Genomic DNA, 25993 nt, shown 5'->3' on the forward strand with positions numbered 1-25993 from the left:
CATGCACACACACACACACACACACACACAGATTTCATATATTTCCTGCTTGGCCATTCATAAAATATGGAACTTAACTTACTGTATGAATCTGGAGGCTAATTCCAGTGAATTCTGGGTGTCTGGGGGAAAAGGATGCAAGAACAGTTACTTATTTGAGCATGTTTATACTGTATAATACTCAAGATTAAACAGTACTTGGACAATGGCAGAATTGCAGAAGGAATGGAGATGTTCAGCAAACGGGTCAAAAGCAGGCCAGATGTCTTCATGTTTGCTATAAAACAGGTGTGCTCTTAGCAATTACATGACGTAGTCGTGACTGACTTACATGCAATATTTAAGGCAGGTGAAGGGCAGGTCAGTGCTTTCCTCTTCCAAACACTCTAGCTGGTCTCTTCTGAGGCTCCGCTGATAACGTCTCACTAGAGTCTCTTATAATGGCAGCTTAATGAAATGAGCAAAATCCACTCAACTGGCAAGAATAGCTCGGGTACGAGATTCGCCAATGAAAGGAGCGGACATAATTGAAATAAACGAGTGATGACTGTGAAGGACAAGATGACAGAGGGATGAAATGTGCATTTCATTTTCATAGTGAGGTCATCGGGAGCTTTGAGGCCATTACCAATCCTGTTGGGAATGGTACATCATCATTAGTATATTAAATAAACGTGTTATAATGAGAGGTCCAATACCTCAGAAATAATAAGTCTCAGCATCATATTTAACACTTTAATGTACTGAACTTGAATAAAGGGGCCATAAGCTACATACATACATTATACACACCCATATCAGGACTATTATTTTCTCAAACCATTAAATAATAATAATAATAATAAAATAGTAATTATAATAATAAAATGAAACTAACTGAAATAATGTTTTTTGACAGTCTACACAGTCTACATTGTAATTATATTTTAGATTTTATTGTAGTTAATGTTAAGTACTAAAATAACTAAAGCTCGAAGCTTTAACCTGTATACACATATATTATGTAAACAAAAACTTTTATTTTGTATATATATATAGGGTTAAGACGGTTTAATACATTTTCTGTTGATAATTGGGCCTGCAAAAGCTATTTTCTTAACCATTTTAAAGCAATTTAGCATAAGTCTACAAAGTATATTAATATGTAGTATATATTAAAAGAGCAGATAAATGCAGTTGGAGCAAGAAAATGCTGTCCCTTTAAAATGCACTGCAGCTCATTGATATCCGTGGCTGGTGGTCTTCTCCTAAATAATGAAGATTAAACTGACATCACAGTTATTATCTCTCTTTTCAAATTTTATCAACCTTTTGTTCGACAGTGCTCTCACGATTCATTTATCCCCACCTAACATCTCTCGCTCTTGTCATCCACGGGTTAATTAAACTGCATTTCTGTCCAGATACATGCAAACACTTTAATGCCAAATTTCCTAATCAGCAAAATTCCCCAAATAGGTCCATTAGGCCCTAATAACTTCGGCACAGCCCTCCGTAGCTTCATTGGTAGAGGGTGAATTAGCACTAATCATCAGGAGTAATTATCAGTAATGTTAGATAAGTATGTTCTCTCAGTCATCATTATGAGTATGAAGCTATAAGACTGTACAAGACACAATGAACACCAAACAGCTTCACATGACTGAAGTCACCATCAACCTGAACCAACACACTACTTTATTTACACACAAACTTACACAGTTTCATTTCAAATAAAAAAGGTACCAAAATGTCATAGTTAATAAGAATTAATGTCATTAACATTTTATTTACTCCAAAATGTAGGCCTATTCATTTTTGGTTATGGCATGTGTAATGGAAGCACACACATTTCTTTTTTTTCTTCTTTAAAAAATAAAACAACAAGAATAAGGTATCAAAACAACAACAAAAATTATAATCATCCATGTAATTTGATTTCACAAATTATGTAGACCAGCATTTTGATTTTCATAAAAATATAAGAGAGCAAAAAAACAAATAAACAAACAATCATAAACAGCAAAATACAGAAAATTACACAACATTTTGTCTCTTTTGTTAGGTTTCAAAATAAAATTGACAAAATAAAAATAAAATAAAGAAAACAAGTATAAAAAGATTAAATAAAAAATCCAAGCAAGAGAGTAGATTTTCCATAAACATTGAATGAAAAATGTGATATACAAATATAGAAATTAAAATCAACTTTTCAATAAGACAGACATAACACCAACTGATTATTCATGCAACTATTTCAAGTTAATAGAGTAGCATGTGTAAAACGTTAAATACACAAAACTTCTCTCAGTATCTATCCAGCCATTTTCCTATAAACCTTCATTTCCGCACTTCATTCAGGCGATAAATGTGCAAAAAATCTCAACATAAATTGGGTGCAAAAATTCAATGTTTGCTGGTTCTTGTAAGATCCTGTTTTGACTGGCAATATATCTCCTATCTATAATAAACAGATAATTTTACACACCAAGGACATCAGGAAGTCTTGCTTTTAAAGCAGTGATCCAACAACAATGATTGTTCACTACAAGAGCCCTGTGTATAGAGCGTTTGCAGCTATGGGGCAGCATCTCACATCGCAGAACTACCATAAAAAGGCTGAAAGGGAAAAAAAATACCAGGAATGTAAAAACCTCTACCTAATATAAAAGACAAGACGTGACAACAAAAGCCCAAAACAGTTTGAGACTTTGATATCGGATCAGCTATTTGTGTAACCTTGTCCGTTTTGGTGTTTTTGGGCCTTAGCATGGCTTTATTAAAATCAATCAAGGAGGGAGGTGGTTGAAAGAGAATATTACCCTCAAAACATCGCATGAAAAAACACTTTAGGATTGATTCACCGAGTAAAAAGTTAATGGAGTGTTTTAGGGGGACAAAGTTACTGCAAAGGCAATCAAATTCTGAAAAACATTTCTTATAAGCACAAAAAAGTAAACTGATGGTGAATTTCTTCACATTTAAAAACTTCATACCAATCACATCTTCAATGCATTACACATGAGGGGAAGAAATGGCCATACTATCCAAAGCAGATCATCATATTAAACATTTGTGTGGTATACCGAATTAAATACATGCTAAACATACATACATACAAACCCTATGTGCTTCTGTAAGCTGTAACTTTTAAACGTAACTGACTCTGGTGTAAAATCGCCTTGATGTTCCGAACTGATGCTAATTAAGAGGAAAAATGGCTGGCATCCGAAACAAATCACAAACTTCACTGAACTAGTTCAATTTGGAGTAATCGATGGCTGTGTCAAAGCAATTTGGTTTGCTTTTTCTTCTCATAAGTCTAGGAAAGCTAATTAGATTGTTCTTGTAAATGGACACAATTACATAACCACATAACTTTTTCAGCACCAGCCTCGTCTAGACAGCTCCAATCATTGACTTTTTCTGCCGGGGATCTTGGCATTGTTCATCTCCGTATGGGCCGTAGCGATCAGGGCTGGCCGTCCGATAGTTCCCCTGGTTCAGCGTTTCGTATCGCGGTGGTGCTCTGGCACCCAGGGGGTTCGATGAGGGAGGGACGTCCTGCCTCACGGGACCCCTCTGTTGAGCTGGAGATGAGGGATAGTAACCACCTGTGGCCTCCGTGGGTCTGGGTACGGGCAACCGGTGAGAGCGTGGAGGATAGTTGTCTTGATGGGTCTCGTAGATGGGGTTGGAGTAATGGACGGGGTCTCTCTGGTTGGCCCAGTTCTGGTTCGAGTAGTCCTCCACTGGCATCCTCCTGGAAAACCAATACCACAGATAATGAAGCAACTAGTAAGGCTAGGAATAGTTCAGTCAAATATAAGAGATCTTTCATTATTTGCCCATGATGTTGTTCCATACACTCTTCTAAACGAGGGTTTTTCACAGCAATGCCATCGAAGAACCATTTTTGGTTCATCAAAGAACCTTTCAGTGAACAGTTCTTAAAAGAACCATTTTTTTCTTAGTATGAAGAACATTTAAAGGGATAGTTCACCCAAAAATGAACATTCACCCTCATGTTGTTCCGACACCTTATTCCATGCCAAACGAGGCACCAAAAATAAAGCTTCTTGTATGAAGAACATTTAAAGGGATAGTTCACCCAAAAATGAACATTCACCCTCATGTTGTTCCGAACCCATAAGACCTTTGTTCATATTCGGAACACAAATGAAGATATTTTTGATGAAATCCGAGAGCTTTTGTGACCCTGTATAGACATTAATGCAACTGACACATTCAAAGCCCAAGAAGGTAGCAAGGATATCGGTAAAATAGCCCATGTGACATCAGTGGTTCAACTGTAATTTTCTGAAGCTACAAGAATAAGTTTTGTGCGCAAAGAAAACAAAAATGACAACTTTAGTCAACAATTCTTCTCCGTGTTGAAGACTGACAGGGAAGAGAAGAAATTGTTGAATAAACTTGTCATTTTTGTTTTCTTTGTGCACAAGACATATTCTCAAAGCTTCATAAAGTTATGGTTGAACCACTGATGTCAACGATGTCCTTACTACGTTTCTGGGCCTTTAATGTGGTGGTTTCGTTGTCTATGCAGGGACAGAAATCTCCAACAAAAATATCTTAATTTGTGTTCCGAAGATGAATGAAGGTCTTATGGGCTTGGAATGACATGAGGGTGAGTAATAAATGACAGAATATTCCTTTTTGGGTGAACTATCCCTTTAAAAAATTCCAAAGATCCTTTTGTCCAATGAAAAAGATCCATGGATGTTAAATGTTCTTCATGGAACCATAGATACCAATAAAGAACCTTGATTTTTAAGAGTGTAACTTTTGTCATTTTTTCCCACTGAAAATATAAAACGATACATTTTGAAACGAGAACAATTTCTTCAAGCTCCAAAAATTCCATAAAGGTTATTTCAAGACATCTTTACGCTAACTTCATCATTTGACTTCAGATAAGTCATACAGCAATGAATGAAAATCACGCCTCATTTTTGGTGATATATTTGATTTGAGAAAAAAATATTTTCAGTGAATTTTCAACATTTTCATCTGTTCATCTCAAAGCTGTCATATGACTTTAGAAGACTTGAAATAGAGTTGTAAGGAAATATATAGTCACAAATATATTCAAATATAAGTCTTACAGTGTTTTAATGATGTTTTTGAGATTGATGGATGTGGTTAGGGTTTTAAAATTCTCTGGCATAAATAAAACAGCATATGGGTGTGGAACAACATGAGGGTGAGTAAATGATGGCAATTTTCATGGTCAACATAGCCATGCTGCTCTGTAGCACAACCTGACGACCAGCATGGTTCTTCTGAAGTTGGTTTACTAAAGAAGTCTTGCTGGTTAAGCTAGTTAAGAAGCCTTGCAAGGAAACCAGAGCACCATCAGCCCAAGCTAGTGAACTCGACAGGATCTAACCGTTGGGTTTCGGTCAGTTCTTCATGTATAGCTTCAGATTTGGCCTTGAAATAATACAAAAAAAACATGCAATTTGGTCTTTTTTTTTAACAGGTTGGATTCACATCCAAAACACAACACATGCACTTTAGCAGGGAACACTGATGCGGACAGTTTTGATCTGGTACAGAAGGTAAACAGCATTCAAACCCCAAAACTGGAATACTTAATGTGTAAACTTCCTTCAAAATAAACATTTACATTCACTTACAGGGAGCCAATCTCTGCTATTCGCAGAAAAATGATTGCACTACTTACCATTTTCAAAGGAGTCGTGTCATTTGCAAATAATAAATAAAAAAAACGAAAGAGTCTTTCGTAGGCAGTCAGGGAAATTAAGCCAAACAAGATAAAAGCTGCGGCTACAGGAGGACCAAAGAAATTAATAAATGAGAGCCTAAAGCAGGGGTCTTTACAAAACTACATGAATAAATGGAGGGCATCTGCAGATTGAAGGGTAATGGATGCTATATGGAAGGAAAAAACGGCAGTATGCATTTGCATTCTTAATGTTTTCAGGGTTACAGCCTACATTACTTATCCAAATGTTGCATCTGTCTACGATCCATCCCTGTAAAAAACTAACAAGGGGTAGCAGGCAACCTTTATGTCAAAACCTGCACTGCACAACATGTGTGTGAAGGTTTCATGCGTGCAGCATTTGATTTGATGTTTAATATAGTTCACTCTAAAGCATGACTGCAGTCCATTCACTATTTCACCTGCCAAAGTTAGTTACAAACACAGAAGCGTGTGGGTGTGTGTAGACTGTGCACTGTACTGTGAGGTGAGTGTGTGTGTGTGTGTGTGTGTGTGTGTGTGTGTGTAGTGTGTCTGTCAGCTCTGACCACCCAAGAACAACTGAAACAGAAATACTGCAGTCTTGAGCCTAAACAGTGTGTGTGGGTTCGTTTAAAGGCTGGAGACAGATAAGGGCCAAACATAGCCAGACTCAAGACTCCAGGTTAATATTACTAATGTTTAATTTTGCTTTCAGAGTGACTGTATCGATAGCACTCATAACACAAATGCTTCTATAAAGAGTAATAATATGTTTACAGAGAACTAATAGTTAATAATTGCAGGTGGATTTAACAGCAATTAACATCTATGAAATCTCAGGGTATGAATCCTTAATTATTCACTGTTCATTTTTTAAAGCCATTAGAAATGTTTCTAGTAGCTGGACTTTAAGTTTTATAAATGTGCGCCAATGAATCTCAGATTAAAACAACTGTCTGCTCATAAAACAAAATGAATAAGGGCCTAATTTTCCAATTTCCACCAACTTCCTCATAAAGGGGAACTGAACTTCATCTACAAATCACTTTGACTTAATAAATAAGATATATTAAATATAGATACCCCACTTACACTAGAGTACACACAATATACTAGAATATGATATACTGTATAAAACTCACTACCTTGTGTATACTAGAGAATCTTACATGTTTACACCTTAATTTATATGACATTTATACATCAAATACAGTAGAATATATGATACATGCATTCTATAATGCTGTACATATAATTTAGACTTGAATATAAGACAAACAGTTTAGTCTAGAATATACAATATGATATAAAGTCATTTACATATGTAACCCTCAAAAACACTACAATATATGATATACAGGTGCATCTCAATAAATTAGAATGTCGTGGAAAAGTTCATTTATTTCAGTAATTCAACTCAAATTGTGAAACTCGTGTATTAAATAAATTCAATACACATAGACTGACTTTTCCACGACATTCTAATTTATTGAGATGCACCTGTATAGACCATTTAGTCAACAGCATGAGATATATACCTCATACACTATAATATGACATTTACCCTGCATATCCCTGCATAATATCATAAAATTTACACTAGAATATGATATAAAGTCCATCTGCCCATTTCATTTATACTGCAAATACACTATAATATATCATATAAAGCCTAATTCATATACACTGCACTTTGACACATAGCCCATTTACACTAGAATATATGATTTAAAAACAACTTTGATATAAAGCCCATTTACATATTTGATATATACTATTAATACACTAAAAATATACCTCTGATTAAAACCAGATCGTTATTACTTGATATAATACATGATAGTTTATATATACCTCAAAAATGCATAAATATATGGTATAAATCATGTAATGAATATATATATATAGCCTACTGTTTACACTAGAATATTTGATAAATACTGAAATTTATATGGTACATAGCCAATTTGATCAACAATATATAATATATACCATGTTTACACAAGAAGATTTGATATAGACTAAAATTATAGACTCCCATTAGGGACATTTTTTATCATTTACACTACAATATATGATGTATACCCCATTTATACTGGAATATATAACACATACCTCATGCTCACTATACCGTGAGATAAATACAATGGGCTTCGAGCTGAAGTTAGCGTGCTAGATTAGCCATAATGAGAAATGCCGTGGGTTATAGACTGTGTTCTGGCAGCTGAGGATTAAAGCAGGTTTACACACAATGCTGCATCCCAGCCGGGACGGACACGAACTCTAGCGTGAGCGACTTGCTACAGCCGTACCCTACTACTGACCCCGTGATCCAGTGACCTCATGTAAGCCCAGAGGCTTAGGGTTACAGCTGAGTGAGCAACGAGTGAGTATGTGTAAGATGACCAGATGTGTGTAAGTGTCCATAATTATGCATGTGTGAGGGAGTGTATGAATAAGCACATGTTTGAGATCGTGTGTACGGGTAAGAGATGGAAGCACTGTATGCTAAAGGTCATGTTTGTGTGTGTGTTATAGCAGCACATGTGCTTATTTGAACAACTGCAGGTCAAAGTGTCTTTGAATTCACATTTATAATATGCGATGGAGAACACAGGCCTGTTTGAGAATGAACAAATGTCTTTGAGCTTGTGTGTGAAATAGACACTATAGCCTGCGGTAGGTGATGTGATTTAAAATACGCGGGTAAAAAATGAAGTAATGTCAAGCCCTGCAATCCATCTCTCTCACGCTAGCACTAATCAACACTCAACGCTCGGAGAAACCCACATGTGTGAGCGAGCCGTCCGCTAACATATTTTCCGCCTTACGACAAGGGAGGAAACGGTTTGCCTGAGCTCCCTGCACCTGCCCAAGACATTCGGAAGGAAATTCTTCTCTTGGCTCCTAATTTGACCTCGACTCCTGTGTCTTCCCTCAGAGACAGACGTGCACACACAATGCCAAACAGCTGGTGGGTGAGGGCGAACAAAGGAGGGTGTGTTGAATTGTAAGTAACAGGATGAACTTATGACCAGTCAATGAGCGAGAATGGATTAATGGACTGACTCAGACTTATGCCAATGTTCTAAACAATAAACTGCAACAAAAACAAGACCAGAAAATTACAGTTTATACGTGAACGGATAGACTGATGAATCGGGAGACAAATAGATGATAGATAATCTATACATACATGCAGCCAGACAGACAGCCAGACAGACAGAATATAAAGACACGCAGACACAGACAGACAGACAGAATATAAAGACATGCAGAGACAGACAGACAGACAGACAGATAGATAGATAGACAGATAGATAGAATATAAAGACACGCAGACACAGACAGACAGACAGATAGAATATAAAGACACGCAGACACAGACAGACAGACAGACAGACAGATAGACAGATAGACAGATAGATAGATAGATAGATAGATAGATAGATAGATAGATAGATAGACAGACAGACAGACAGACAGACAGACAGACAGATAGAATATAAAGGCACGCAGACATAGACAGATAGATAGGCAGATACACACAGACAGACAGATAGGGCTGAATATACAGTTATACAGGCAGACAGATTGATAGATAGACATAATTTGTCTGAATGAAGAGGAAGACAGACATAAATATAGACATACAGACAGATACCGTGTTTATCTACTGGACTGGATTAATCTATAGCCAATTATGTGTGTAGAATTGGTTAGATATATTCCATCTATGGCACTAGTTCCAGACATTAAGGCCGTAGGGAAAATAGGAGCTGATGGAGGCAGAAAACAAAATAAGAGTTTAATTTCCAAACACTGATTTCATTACGGCTCCTGTGTTTCAAGGAAAACAATGTTAAAGCAGAACACAGTCACTGCGCTTTATTTACTTGGAAGCAAAGCGGCAGCCGCAGCCAAAACCCAATATAAAGCAGAGTGAGATGTCATGAGAGAATGCAAAGAAGTAACAGTGGTTTCTGTTGCCAAGATGAATGAACAAAGAAAAGCACACTCCTTCCTGATAATCTGAATCAAAACATCCTTTTTATAGAGGCAGAACCTCGCCATCTTAAATAAACGAATCCTTTTTAATCATAATTTCACTGTATGTTCTCTAGCAGAGCTGAACGTTCTCAGGAGTGCTGCTTTTATTGGCAGTCGCACAACTGGTGGCTTTCTTGACGCTCTGTTGTCTGTTCCAGCTACATGGAGTCTTCTCTTTAATTTCAATGATTTGGTCTTGGAAACTATTGTTTTAAATGAGCTGTAATTTCAAACACATGCTGAGATGTAAAGATCCAAACTGTACGGAGCGGTGTCCGTTCTCAAGCTCTGTTTGCAGACAGTCGTGGTGTTGTGTAACCTCCTGCCTTTGGCTGATCTTTATCCAATCAAATGCAGGCTTAAGACTCAGGCCGATTAGCCGGCGAGTCTGCTGGGATAGAGCTCTTCACCCTAATCCACCTCCTGCTGAGGCTACACTCTTAAAAATAAAGGTGCTTCACGATGCCATAGAAGAACCTTTTTGTCTAAATGGTTCCATAAAGAACCTTTAACATCTGAAGAACCTTTCTGTTTCACAAAAGGTTCTTTGTGGCGAAATAAGCTTCTTCAGATTACAAAAAGGTAAGAAAGAGATGGTTCTTTAAAGAACCTTTGACTGAATGGTTCTTTGTGGAACCAACAATGGTTCTTCTATGGCATCGCTTGAAGAACCTTTTGAAGCACCTTTATTTTTAAGAGTGTAAATGGTAACGGAAATGTTTCTTTTGTATGCAAATGCAATGACCTAAGACGCAAAGCATTTCTAAAGTTTATTACCGTGTTTTCACATAGTGACGAGGGTTATGTGAGAGGTTAAAAGAAGCTATTTCTACTAAGACTTTGAGCCATTTGGCAGTAAAACATGGATGTGTTTAATATAGTTTCATAATTTAATGCTAAAATTATTTTAGTATAAAACGAAATTTTATACTAAATAAAATGCTATACTACACAACTTAATGCAACGGCCATACAGAGTAATAAAACGAACAAAATGCAAAATAATGAAAGAAAACAAAGAGAATGACCCTAACTGACCACTTTTCGTAAAGAAACAAAAAGCAACAATACTGTAATGAAATTTAACAAAACATGTACTGTTATGTTGAATTGTGTTTTAACGAAAAAGAAATGCAGAGAATGAAAGCTTTTGAAAAGAAAAGAAACTAAATATTGTGCAAACACAAAATCAGTGTTAATAAAAGAACAAACTATTAAAATGTGTTTTTAAATAAAATAAAGCCGAAATAAAAAATATTAGATAAAAACTTTAAAAATAAATAATAAACAATCAATAATTTGTATTGCTAGAATTACTAAAAGTGATAGAATTACTAAAACTTAAAAGCTGAATAGAATTTTTTTAAGAAACATAAAACTAAAATTTAATTACAATAGAACATAAAAATTCCTAAAAATTAAAATATAAGATTTAAAGCTAATTAAAAACATTAATAAATACTATAGAAGTATAACTATACTAGTATACTATAATAGTATAACACTAAACAAAACAAAGAGAACGATCCTAACAGAGAACAAAACTTTTCGTAAAGATACAAAACACAAAAAATACTGTAATGAAATCTAATGAAACATAATTGAATTCAGTGTAACGTTACATAATGAAAGAAATAGAATGCAAATAGAATGAAACATTTTGAAAAACTAAACACTGTGAAAACAAAACAAAGAGAATGATAATTTTCAAACAGAAATCAAACACGACGAAACCAAACAGGGAACACATTTTTCAACAACAGCCCGATAAGCAATAGTTGTGTATAGTCGATGCAACAAAAGAAACTTTTTAAAAATAAAATGATTTATTATTAATTAATTTATTAAATTATTTTCAGGCGCTGCGTAATATCATTGCGCCTGCTGCACCCATGGTACGGCAGCAAAGTTCCTTGATTATTACGCCGGAATGAGAGTATAGTTCCTAGCCATATCGGCCTAAAAAATCGCAACTTTTCATTTTCTGTCGGTCTTAGTACACGACGTAACTACAGAAGAGTCAAGTTTTAAATAGGAAAAATATCGAAACTCTTTGGTCATTTTTGAGCGAGATGCTAACGGTCTAATCAGATTCAATGATCTATGCTAAGCTACAGCTAAAAGTGCTAACGCCAGACCCGGAGATTGGCTGAATGGATTCGAAAACGGTAAAACTCAACTGTTTAACTCTAGGGGTGATGGAAAAGAAAGCATTTTTAAAGGAACCATAAAGTAATAAAACAAAACAAAATGTAACTTTCATTCAAACCAGCAACCTTCTGCTCACCAGCTCTGAGCTTTAACCACTACACCACATCACCATCCTCAGGTCTCGCTGAGGCTGCCGCAGACTGACTGATTGTGTGTGACTGCTGCATTATGGCTCCTACAGAGGAACACAGTATAAAATTGCTCTCTGTGACAAGAATGATGTGACAAACTGTTTGAAGTGATCGGTTTCAGCCTTGAGGAACTTTTCGAAAAGACCGAAACAAGCACTTTTGCTTCTACTGAGTCATACATACATACGCAGGGAGAGCGAGAGAGAGAGAGATGGCGCACAGGGAAATATATGCTAATGTAACGGAGCGCAGTCATTTGAAAGGAAATGGGCCTGAATGAGCACCCCGAGGGAACCACAGCACAAAGTTCAACCCTGAAAAATGTATTTCATTTCATTTAAATAGTCCGCTCTTATGAATACATCGGGGCTTCGGGGCGGCACCGCTGCTTCGGGGAGAGCTGGGAGCCACAGGAGGGCTGAGGTGGGAGTTTATTTTTGGCGAAAAATATCAAAACAAGATGTGGAGCCTGAGAAAAGTACAAATAAATTATTTTATATGCAAAGGAAAACTTTGTTCAACTCGCTCTGATGTCTCATTTGTAGGTGTTTTACAGGTCTAAGTTCTTGAAAATATGCTTTGATGTGGATTTGGGTGGATTTCGAAAGGACTGAAAGCTCCAGATCTAGATAAATGATATGATACAGTTTAAGTAGATTATTACCATATATGCCATATCTACTCTACTAAGATACTTCAAAGAATACCATGATTTAACTATGGTCCATGTAAAACAAAACAAAAACAAAACAAAACAAAAACAAAGCAAAGCAAAACAAAAAACAAAACAAAACAAAACAAAACAAAACACAAGATCACAAGATCTCAAAATGCAGTTTTAACTCACTTTAAGTATCTTTCTTAACAAAATTCTCCTCAAAGTCCACCAAGAAAAAGAAACCTAAACTAAGAAAACAGTTTATGCTAATGCCTCGTTCTTGTGATTAGCAACATCATTAGGAAATATTTATTTTTGCATTTGAAATTTATTTTGGACACATCTGGCACCAACAGAAGCCAAGAAGATATTTTGCAGAATATTGGTGTTCAAACAACATTAGATCCCACAGAATTTCTTATTGTATGAACAAAAAACCATTTTCAAAACATTTGATGATGACAGAATTTGTGTTCTTGTGTGAAAAACCTAATTTGAAAAAAACTAAACTAAACGCTGCTTTGTTGTTCGTAAACTACTGTTATGTTGTTCGTTTTAGTGGACATATCCATGAATTGCAAGACATCAATCATCACACTTTAAAATTATCTAAATAATAATCAGAGTACCGTTAGATACAGATTTGGCTTTAGCTGCCCTTTAATGTGACCCAAAATCATTTTACTTACACTGTGAGCTACCAATATTCAGACGGCTACAGTTGAGCCATGTCATATCTGTGTATGTTCCTGAAGGAGAATGATTGAAGCACTTAAGAACCCGGGATGTGAGCCAGGATAGCATTCCCAGCTCCCTGTCTAGATCCCGGTCCTCTGGGAGCAGATCAGGTGAATATTCCGGGATGAATATTAGCACTCGGAAGGCAAACACTCAAGATTTAATTAGGGGGCTGAAAGAGGATTAGACTGAGCGTGTGTGTGTGAAGGAAGGGAAGTCCCCTTCACCTTCCCCAGTCTTGCTTTGTTGACTCTCCGGATCCAACAGTGCCACATATGTCCAGCATATGGTACAAGAACACGCAAACCTAAGCACAAGTAAAAATACACACACAAAACCAGGTTTACCTGGGCACGGAGGCGTGCAGGCGATCGGAGTCATTGTATCTGGGAACTATTCGTGGATCAGGCCCTCTGATCTGTGGAACACAGAAAAATCGAATTAGATTGTCACAATCTTCTAATGTGACATTTAGATGTGGTTTTAAAGTTGAAGAGTATAATTTCTGTACACTACCAACACCAAATGGAAGAAAGCATTGGTGACTATGAAAAACAAGTGCATTATAAAAAGCAGACCACACATGAAAACCATGTTTATACATAATTTGTCTGTTTTTAATGTCAAAATGTGAACAGACACATGTATAGGATGTGCACATACATTTCCATTCAAAGGTTTGGGATCAGTTAGATTTATTTTTATTGATTTTGAAAGAATTCTCTTGATCTAAGAGGCAACAAAATCAGTAATACTATAAATATTATGACAATTTTTGTTTTCTATTTTAATGTATTTTAAAAGGTCATTTATTCCTGTGATGACAAAGCTGAATTGTCAGCATCATTACTCTACTACTTATTATCATTATCAATGTTGAAAGCAGTTGTGCTGCTTAATTTTATTTTATTTTATTTTTTCTGGACTCTTTGGCAAACAGAAAGTTCAAAAGAAAAGCATTTATTTAAAATAAAATCTTGTAACATTTTAAATGTTTTTACTGTCACTTTTGATCAATGGAATGTGTTATTGCTGAATAAAAGTATCACTTTCTTAAAAAAAATACAAAACTTACTGACCCCAAATTTCTGAGCAGCAGCATACATGAAGAAATCAGTTTACATGAAGAGTGAAACCAATAGGCTTTTGCTTAACATGTTTAAGACTTGAAAGAAAAAAGAAAAGTTCAAGATGTTTAATCCTAACCTAACTTGGCCAAATTTTAAACCAGTTTGAAATCTGGTTCGGTACTTTGACTAGTCGCGGTGTCTCATAAGAGCATACACTACAATCTTGGTCTTTTTGTTGCTTAAAACTCAAACTCAGACTTAAAACATCAAAAGGTGATAAGCTTGGGAGTTGTAGTGTGCACTGAAGCTAGAATATGTAATGAAGATAGATAAATTCACATCATATCTGTACGACGACTATAAATCAAGGAGAGCAAGAGAGGGAGAAAAGAGTAAACAAGAGAGACAAATGATGCAGCTCGACTGATTTAGTGGAGAAAAGAGGTCAGTGTCTTCAGAGAAAGTCTCCAGCAAGACCATTTTCCACACCCTCTGGATGTAATATGACACCCCCCCTCCAAAAACGTTATACTTAATATATGCAGGATTCATGAATTATATATCTACCCAGTTTAATACTATAATTATCATCAGTATGAGCTATTAACTTCAAGTAAGCATGACCCTCAAAGTGCAGAGCAGAACAAAACACGAACAGGCAATGACAAACATGATACTTGATTTTTAATGCATTTTTTGCCTCTGCAAACATGAAGGCAAATTGGATGCATTATTTTCCCATTACATCTCCTATGGTTTTGTTACGAGTACAATGAATAATTAAAGCTTATGCGACTATTCCAAGACTTTGCGAGCTTGTGTAAGAGAAATAACTTGCGTTAGACACACATGGCAGGGTTTAACAGTAAGTAGTCTCATATGACTGCAGTGGGATTGTGGGAGTGCTGCGTGTGGCAGCTCCTGACAGATGAAGGTTAGAGGCATTATGTAAAGAAGGGCAGCTCATTTCTGGAGACTATGTGAGGAAAATGGTGGCATTTGTCTCAATGAGGCGTTTATAAGTGCACGTCCTCCCGCGTGTCATGGCGGACCTGAGCACTACCCTGCATGCTAAGTGTGATCTTTAAACACAAAGGTGTCTCGCAGGGATCGAATGTCACAGAGAGTAAGAGAGAGAGATGACGAGGCGCACGCGGCGTAAAGGTCACATTTAGAGAAGCGAGAGATGATTGTGGGAATGATAGACCGCTGCGCACGCCAAATGATCAGAATGATATACAATTCCTCGCTTTCCTCTGGTCCTTTCATTCTTTATTCCGTCTATTCTGGACATACAGGCGATCAGTCATGCCTATTGTCACAGATGGAAATATTTATTCTATCGCTTCTCTCTCCAACTTTTCTTTCTCCACAGATCAGCTCTCACTATTGGGAGCAAAGACCCAAGTTTTCAATGTAGAGGTCAACCTATATTTAAAATATCTGATAATAACACATCTGATGTAAAACACATCTGAAACAAATGTACGTATTCTTTAAGCAATAAAATTGCTGGATGTTTAAACGCTACCTTGTTGCTTGCATATAGGGCCGGTTATTACAAAACACCAGAGACTCCAGCGCTTTTTGGATCCTCCACATTACCCACGTGTTTCTCTTCACTGCCCACAGATGTTATCTCGGGCACAGGCGATTGATCTTCAGCGGATAATTAGCATTTTAGGCAGAAAGGACAAGACGTGGGCCTGCTGCCAGATGCTTGACTCCAATTCAGAGAGAGAATTTGAAACTTTGCCACGGCAGGCTTGGTGGTCCGGGCGAGTTTTCCCCTGTGGGGTCAAAAAGGATCAACAAAACCTGCTCAACCCTGCTAAACCTCACCAAAGGGGGACACTGGGGCACCATGGCAACCAGGCTGCCAAAAACGGTGCTGTTATCAGATCAAAACGGCTGTGTGGACGGATGAAGGACTCGTGCTCTGCTGTGAATGCTGAGAAGCTGAGAAACGTGCATGTTACGCCGGCGAACTCGACTGAGACGGCAAACACTCGCCACAACAAACGTGCAAACGTTTACAAATAGGCATACGCCACTCATGCGTACAGATGCACCAAAAGGGTTTTACTTAATATGCTTATGAATTTTAACCAATACAAGAATCACACAGTTCAAGATGTTTCATCATCATGCACACCTGATGAACCTGGCAAGATATTAAACCAGTGTGACCAACTGTCACAGTACCTATTACTAGTCGCAGTGTTTCATATGAGCGCAAACTAGAGTCTGGGTCTTTTTGTTACTTAAAACATCAAAAGGCGATAAGCTTGAGAGTTGTAGTGTGCATGGAAACTGGAATACATAATGAAGATAGATAAATTCATATAATTTCTATATGATGACTATAAATCAGGGAGAGCAAGAGGAGAGGAAAAGAGTAAACAAGAGAGAGAAATGATGCAGCTCGACTGATTTAGTGGAGAAAAGAGGTCAGTGTCTTCAGAGAAAGTCTCCAGCAAGACCATTTTCCACACCCTCTGGATGTAATATGACACCCCCCCTCCAAAAACGTTATACTTAATATATGCAGGATTCATGAATTATATATCTACCCTGTTTAATTCTATAATTACCATCAGTATGAGCTGTTAACCTCAATTTAGCATGACCGTCAAAGTGCAGAGAAGAACAAAACATGAACAGGCAACGACAAACATGTTTCTTCATTTTTAATGCATTTTTTTTTGTCTCTGCAAACATGGAGGAAAATCGGATGCATTATTTTCCCATTACATCTCCTATGGTTTTGTTACGAGTACAATGAATAATTAAAGCTTATGCGACTATTCCAAGACTTTGCGAGCTTGTGTAAGAGAAATAACTTGCGTTAGACACACATGGCAGGGTTTAACAGTAAGTAGTCTCATATGACTGCAGTGGGATTGTGGGAGTGCTGCGTGTGGCAGCTCCTGACAGATGAAGGTTAGAGGCATTATGTAAAGAAGGGCAGCTCATTTCTGGAGACTATGTGAGGAAAATGGTGGCATTTGTCTCAATGAGGCGTTTATAAGTGCACGTCCTCCCGCGTGTCATGGCGGACCTGAGCACTACCCTGCATGCTAAGTGTGATCTTTAAACACAAAGGTGTCTCGCAGGGATCGAATGTCACAGAGAGTAAGAGAGAGAGATGACGAGGCGCACGCGGCGTAAAGGTCACATTTAGAGAAGCGAGAGATGATTGTGGGAATGATAGACCGCTGCGCACGCCAAATGATCAGAATGATATACAATTCCTCGCTTTCCTCTGGTCCTTTCATTCTTTATTCCGTCTATTCTGGACATACAGGCGATCAGTCATGCCTATTGTCACAGATGGAAATATTTATTCTATCGCTTCTCTCTCCAACTTTTCTTTCTCCACAGATCAGCTCTCACTATTGGGAGCAAAGACCCAAGTTTTCAATGTAGAGGTCAACCTATATTTAAAATATCTGATAATAACACATCTGATGTAAAACACATCTGAAACAAATGTACGTATTCTTTAAGCAATAAAATTGCTGGATGTTTAAACGCTACCTTGTTGCTTGCATATAGGGCCGGTTATTACAAAACACCAGAGACTCCAGCGCTTTTTGGATCCTCCACATTACCCACGTGTTTCTCTTCACTGCCCACAGATGTTATCTCGGGCACAGGCGATTGATCTTCAGCGGATAATTAGCATTTTAGGCAGAAAGGACAAGACGTGGGCCTGCTGCCAGATGCTTGACTCCAATTCAGAGAGAGAATTTGAAACTTTGCCACGGCAGGCTTGGTGGTCCGGGCGAGTTTTCCCCTGTGGGGTCAAAAAGGATCAACAAAACCTGCTCAACCCTGCTAAACCTCACCAAAGGGGGACACTGGGGCACCATGGCAACCAGGCTGCCAAAAACGGTGCTGTTATCAGATCAAAACGGCTGTGTGGACGGATGAAGGACTCGTGCTCTGCTGTGAATGCTGAGAAGCTGAGAAACGTGCATGTTACGCCGGCGAACTCGACTGAGACGGCAAACACTCGCCACAACAAACGTGCAAACGTTTACAAATAGGCATACGCCACTCATGCGTACAGATGCAAGGAGATTAGACATGTGTTTGAGGAGTTTGATTAAACACAGAGAAGCACATGTACAGTATGAAGGACAAGGTCACCTGGTGCTCACTGGGACTTTTTATACTTAAAAAACACAAAAAATATAAGCAAAGATACTTGGCAATAAACATCTAAGTTACACATAGTACTTAAATAATATACCATTTATAAAACGCCAAAAAACATTTTGTATCCATACATTTAAATATTTCGATATAGTATATACTGTATACACACACACACACACACACACACACACACACACACACACCACCTTTAAAAAAAATAAGATTCGTTTTTTTATATATATATTTTTAAAAGTAGTATCTTATGCTCAGCAAGGGTGCATTTATTTGATCAAAAATACAGTAAATACAGCAATATTATGAAATATTATTACAATTTAAAATAACAGTTTTCTATTTGAATATATTCTAAAATGTAATTTCTTTCTGTGATGCAAAGCTGAATTTTCAGCATCATTACACCAGGCTTCAGTGTCACATGATTCTTGAGAATGCTGATTTGCAGCTCAACAAACATTTCTGGCTTTACAGTTCTGTTTGAACAATTTAATGCATCCTTGCAGAATAAAATTGTCATTTCCTTAAAAAAATTAATCATCAAATTTTTTTTTTGGTAGGAATGGTGGTGTATTATACGCATGTTGGATGTATACTGGACAAACGCACATTCCACGCAAACCTGGCAGGTTTACCACTAACTTGACGGGAGCCAATTTGAAGTCCTCAGTAACTTTTGTTCTTTATCATTACTTTTTGGTAATGAGATTCCATTGATTTGGGCTCGGAGTCGAACTCTATTCCAGAGGGAACTGGCAGTCTGGATTGAAGTTTTGTGGTTGGACTCCAACAGGACTCAAGCTTATCACACTTCTCAACAAACACAAACTGTGCTCAGCGTTTGCCACAAGAAACTCAAGCTGTGAGCAATGTCCCCAAACCTCAGCTGTGCTTCATCGCTTCAGCTGAGTGTGTGTGAGTGTGTAGCAGAAACTTCACCGGACACGCTTCTTTTTATACACCACGGCTATGAAAGCAAGTAAAACAGCCTGGCACTTCATTAAAAAATAAGAGCACATTCTCAAATATAAAAACTACAGCTTCTTCCCCCAGCTCGTTGAAGTTGAATTGCATTGTGATTGTGAACAGGATGCTGAAATTGAAATTTGAAAATAAGGAAATGGAATAAAGATTTAAAATGAAATTCAAAGAAACTTGAAATAAGAGTAGTTTTTAACTAGTATAAAAAGTCTTTAAATTTAAGATTGTCCATTTTTTTTTATTTAATTAATGTATTTTTGATTTACATTTAATAGATTAACTTTCAGATTAATAAAAAAAAAATGGAAGACCACTTCAACTGATTTTGAATTTCATATTGTATTTTTCCTCATATTGATTTTTTAAACTGTAATTCAGTCAATTCTACTGATAATTCCAATTCAATTTCCTATGTTAAAAGACAATTCACATAAATTAATTTAACTGCTATCAAGCTAAAAAGTTTTAAAAGTCTTGGAGTTGTATAGTCCTTAAGTTCTCAAAACATACTGTGAAGCTGCTTGAAGGTTGCAGGTTTTCACGACTCCCGATTTAGTAAGTGTTTATTTAAACAAATCATCTACTGAACATAATATCTTAGTTTAGTTTGGTTTAGGTAAGGCTCATTTAGTTGGCAAAGCTTTGGTTCACATCACTGTTTAAAGTCACTGCAAGGTAGATGGGTTTTTTTTTCAGCTTTTGTCAAAGTTTCCACAAAGCCATCACCAAACTCCACTTCAACGCTAAAACAAACACGTCTTAAACACGCCGTGATCCTATCGCTTGTTGATTTTCTCCCTAGAGTCTCCATGGCCGTGGTGTGTGTGGTATTCTGATCTTTGATGTAGTGCTGCCATGGCCCAATGCCCTCTAACGTGCCCTGAGAAGCCATGGTCGTGCCGCCCAGACGGCCCAGGCTTGTTAGCAGCAGATGGTAGAACCATTTTGAGCCATACATTTAAATATTACGATATAGTATATACTGTATACACACACACACACACACACACACACACCACCTTTAAAAAAAATAAGATTCGTTTTTTTATATATATATTTTTAAAAGTAGTATCTTATGCTCAGCAAGGGTGCATTTATTTGATCAAAAATACAGTAAATACAGCAATATTATGAAATATTATTACAATTTAAAATAACAGTTTTCTATTTGAATATATTCTAAACTGTAATTTCTTTCTGTGATGCAAAGCTGAATTTTCAGCATCATTACACCAGGCTTCAGTGTCACATGATTCTTGAGAATGCTGATTTGCAGCTCAACAAACATTTCTGGCTTTACAGTTCTGTTTGAACAATTTAATGCATCCTTGCAGAATAAAATTGTCATTTCCTTAAAAAAATTAATCATCAAATTTTTTTTTTGGTAGGAATGGTGGTGTATTATACGCATGTTGGATGTATACTGGACAAACGCACATTCCACGCAAACCTGGCAGGTTTACCACTAACTTGACGGGAGCCAATTTGAAGTCCTCAGTAACTTTTGTTCTTTATCATTACTTTTTGGTAATGAGATTCCATTGATTTGGGTTCGGAGTCGAACTCTATTCCAGAGGGAACTGGCAGTCTGGATTGAAGTTTTGTGGTTGGACTCCAACAGGACTCAAGCTTATCACACTTCTCAACAAACACAAACTGTGCTCAGCGTTTGCCACAAGAAACTCAAGCTGTGAGCAATGTCCCCAAACCTCAGCTGTGCTTCATCGCTTCAGCTGAGTGTGTGTGAGTGTGTAGCAGAAACTTCACCGGACACGCTTCTTTTTATACACCACGGCTATGAAAGCAAGTAAAACAGCCTGGCACTTCATTAAAAAATAAGAGCACATTCTCAAATATAAAAACTACAGCTTCTTCCCCCAGCTCGTTGAAGTTGAATTGCATTGTGATTGTGAACAGGATGCTGAAATTGAAATTTGAAAATAAGGAAATGGAATAAAGATTTAAAATGAAATTCAAAGAAACTTGAAATAAGAGTAGTTTTTAACTAGTATAAAAAGTCTTTAAATTTAAGATTGTCCATTTTTTTTTATTTAATTAATGTATTTTTGATTTACATTTAATAGATTAACTTTCAGATTAATAAAAAAAAAATGGAAGACCACTTCAACTGATTTTGAATTTCATATTGTATTTTTCCTCATATTGATTTTTTAAACTGTAATTCAGTCAATTCTACTGATAATTCCAATTCAATTTCCTATGTTAAAAGACAATTCACATAAATTAATTTAACTGCTATCAAGCTAAAAAGTTTTAAAAGTCTTGGAGTTGTATAGTCCTTAAGTTCTCAAAACATACTGTGAAGCTGCTTGAAGGTTGCAGGTTTTCACGACTCCCGATTTAGTAAGTGTTTATTTAAACAAATCATCTACTGAACATAATATCTTAGTTTAGTTTGGTTTAGGTAAGGCTCATTTAGTTGGCAAAGCTTTGGTTCACATCACTGTTTAAAGTCACTGCAAGGTAGATGGGTTTTTTTTTCAGCTTTTGTCAAAGTTTCCACAAAGCCATCACCAAACTTCACTTCAACGCTAAAACAAACACGTCTTAAACACGCCGTGATCCTATCGCTTGTTGATTTTCTCCCTAGAGTCTCCATGGCCGTGGTGTGTGTGGTATTCTGATCTTTGATGTAGTGCTGCCATGGCCCAATGCCCTCTAACGTGCCCTGAGAAGCCATGGTCGTGCCGCCCAGACGGCCCAGGCTTGTTAGCAGCAGATGGTAGAACCATTTTGAGAGGGTAATTTAGACACAAGGCTGTAGGAGGCTGGTCATGACCTCCTCATGTATCGAGCTCAACTCAGTGCAAGAGAGCTGCTTTTGCCATCTAGCACTGGAGTGATGTGTGACCCACTGTATGTATGACATACACGTGAAATTTGTCTGGATATGACATGAATAGACTGGTCATTTCATCAACAACTACATTTTCTTTGATTGTAACACTGAACATTATACAGAACAATAATTCCATTCAAAGCCACACAGTAGTGGTGCTTCTGAATTAATCGGTGTTGCAGAATGAATTGGATGAGTGATTCAATGACTCAGTCACTTGCTTAGGTGGTTGCTAGGGTATGAATATGTGGCTTCTAAGGCATTCTGCATGATATCTAGGGTGTTGTAGATGGTTGCCAGGAAGTTCTGTGTGGTTGTTGGTGTGATTTACATGGGCATTACTAGGTGGTTGTTAATTGGTAGCGTCTAGAATGTTGATAGGGTGTTGTAGATGGTTGCTAGGATGTTCTATGTGGTTGCTAGAATGTTCTGGGTGGTTGTTTGAATATTCTGAGTGATTGCTAGGGCATCAATAGGTGGTTGAAGGGTTGTTAATAGTCGATTTCTAGGGTTTTGCAGATGGTTGCTAGAATGTTCTAAGTGGTTGTTAGGTTGTATTAGATGGTTGCTAGGCCATTAATAGGTGGTTGATGGATTGTTAATAGGTTGTTTCTAGGGTGCTGATAGGTGGTTGCCAGAATATTCTATGTGGTTGCTAGATGGGATATTTTTGGATATTCTGGGTGATTGCTAGGGCATTAAATAGGTGGTTGCTAGGGTGCTTCTAGAGTGTTGATAGGTGGTTGTTAGAGTGTTGCTAGAATGTTCTGAGTGGTTGTTAGGGTGTGTTACATGGTTGCTAGGGCATTAATGGGTGGTTGATGGGTTGTTCATAGGTTGGTTTTTAGGATGTTCTGGATGGTTGTTTGGATATTCTGGGTGATTGCTAGGGCATTAATAAGTGGTTGCTAGGGTGCTTCTAGAGTGTTGAAAGGTGGTTGTTAGAGTGTTGCTAGAATGTTCTGAGTGGTTGTTAGGGTGTGTTACATGGTTGCTAGGGAATTAATGGGTGGTTGATGGGTTGTTCATAGGTGGTTTCTAGGGTGTTGATAGGTGGTTTTTAGGATGTTCTGGATGGTTGTTTGGATATTCTGGGTGATTGCTAGGGCATTAATAAGTGGTTGCTAGTGTGTTTTTGGTGGTTGCTTCATTCCTGAATGATTCTGAGTTTTTGAGTAAATCTGTTGAGTGATTCAATGAATTCGTTCCAAAATGATTCCGTATTTTATAATGAATAGTGATTCATCGAACCAGTTCTTGAGTGAGTCAGTGTTTTTGAATGAATCAGGTGAGTGATTCAATGACTCACTCATAAAAACATCACTTGCTTCATTTCTGAATGGCTCAGTGTTTTTGAGCGAATAGGTTGAGTGATTCAGTGACTCGTTCTTAAAGACTTGTTTCATTCCTGAATGATTCAGTGTATTTGAACAATCGGTTAAATGAATGAGTAATGAGTCACTTGTCGACACCAACAGATGTAACAATATAAACTGCAGAAAGATTCATGGTAAAATCCCACCACTAATACACAGACTGACAGTGAAATGTCTGACTGTATAAAAAGAAAAAAGTAGAAAATGTTAGGGAAGTCAAAACTGTATTAAAAGGTTTGTATGAATCACATTTACTGCTTACTCCTAAACTGCTATAACCCTCCACCAAAGTGCAAAACACTTTTAAGTCCCAATAAAGAATCAGGGACACGGTTATTATTCTGTCCTTGCTCATTTCTCCCCTGAGGTCTTTCGATGGCTCCCTCCCACCGTTCTTTCCCTTTTGTTTTAGTGGCTTCATTCAGATTCCCGACCACCGTTTCCTGCTCTCAAACAAAGGCTATGGCTCTGTGATATGAGTTGGCCTTCCTGCAACACTCGTGTTCGACCTCCCGGTGAAGGTGTGACCTGCTTGCTAGAGCAAAGATGAGTCAAGGCCTGTTGTTCCCTGCCCATCCCTGCCTTTCTCGCTTTCCTTCACTCTTAATCTGTCTCCGTGGGCTCATGTTGATATGTTTTGACATGCCAAGCACCTGGTTTAAATATTTGGGATTATTTGTGGGTTCTGTGAGGAGCCACCTAGTCGCTGTCACTCAATCTTTTAAACTTGCCCGTCACGGCTGCCCGTCAAGCAGGTGCGTGCGTTTGGAGATGCAGATGCTGGCTTAATTAGACCTGACAGGGCCAGGATGCTCGTCTCAAGCTGTTCTGTTGCGAGGAAGAGAGGATAACAATCAGAATGACAACCGTCTTAATTTTCCATCTTCTCGCTCTCTCTCCTTCTGTCTCTTTTCTTTCGTTCTCTGCATCTGTCCTGTTTCCTCTCTGTCATTGCAAGCTGCTTTTCGCATTTCGCTCTGGATCTGCTGGTCTCGCGTCAATTTAAAAGTATTAGCAAGACTTGTAAAAATAGAGATGTGCAATGTATCCACAATCATATTAATATCGGCCAATACAGCCTAAGCATTTTTTAACAGGAGAAGTGTGTAATTTTTTGTTTGTTGAAACTTTCCCAAGTTTCGAACTTCATCTCCCAAGTATAGGTCCGGAAAACCGTGAAATGACAAAATAAACCCTAAATGATCAACACAAAATGCAGGTTGCAACCAAGACATAAACCTGAATTCCTGATCATTTTTAGGAGTAACAGCATACCTCCTCTCAACAAGTCACACAATCTTCTGTCCACAGCACAGATGTTTAGGGGTTGTTCAAATCACCAACCCTTAATATGAGCAATAGTATCAGTGATGCTTGCACTAATAATGAATTAATAATTATTCCCGGCATTGGTCAAAAATTCTCTACTGGTTCAGCCCTTTTGTGCGAGTATGAGATCATAGATGAGTTGAGAGACACACACACACACACACACACACACACACACAGCAGACAGACTCAAGGTCTGTGAAAACCAGTCTGTAATCCAATTAAATTCTTCTGTTGTTAATGAATCATACCCCACTGTCCCTGCTGTGTTTGCGTGTGTGTGTGCGCGTGGCTACACCACATGCTAGTCCTTATGTTGGCCTGAACGTCCTTCTCCATTTCTTCTGTTATTCTGACAGCAACCATTCGTCTTTCTTCTATTCATTTCACATATTCATTCATCTATTTCGGAGTAAACTGCCACTTCTGAATGAAGAAATGACTTCATGTATTGCACGAACATTTTTAAACCCTTATACTCGGGCTGCTCTTCTACAGTCACCATTAAAAGCGGCTCCAAGATAAATCACGACATTACAATTGCAAAATAGTATGAGCAAATCGACAGAGATAAAGGTACTGGTCTGGGTATTTAATTTCGATTCAACGAAGCATTAAAACTATCAACTTATAGGCATAGATATTATATATATATATATATATATATATATATATATATGTGTGTGTGTATGTGTGTGTG

General features: G+C 37.5%; 1 protein-coding gene across 1 annotated transcript in view; it reads right to left on the reverse strand.

The window, feature by feature from the left end:
- Window positions 1-2305: 2305 nt before the first annotated feature.
- LOC107673991 (partitioning defective 3 homolog B-like) overlaps window positions 2306-25993 on the reverse strand; it is a 176434-nt gene continuing 152746 nt past the window's right edge. The window contains exons 22-23 of the mRNA XM_016467843.1: window positions 13846-13916; window positions 2306-3742 (exon numbers count right to left, since the gene is read on the reverse strand). Of these exons, the coding sequence (XP_016323329.1) occupies window positions 3379-3742; window positions 13846-13916 (435 nt within the window). The 3' untranslated portion in view covers window positions 2306-3378. The remainder of the gene's footprint in view (window positions 3743-13845; window positions 13917-25993) is intronic.

Source organism: Sinocyclocheilus anshuiensis, unplaced genomic scaffold (assembly GCF_001515605.1).
Source record: "Sinocyclocheilus anshuiensis isolate Anshui unplaced genomic scaffold, SAMN03320099.WGS_v1.1 scaffold348, whole genome shotgun sequence".
Lineage (NCBI taxonomy): Eukaryota > Metazoa > Chordata > Actinopteri > Cypriniformes > Cyprinidae > Sinocyclocheilus > Sinocyclocheilus anshuiensis.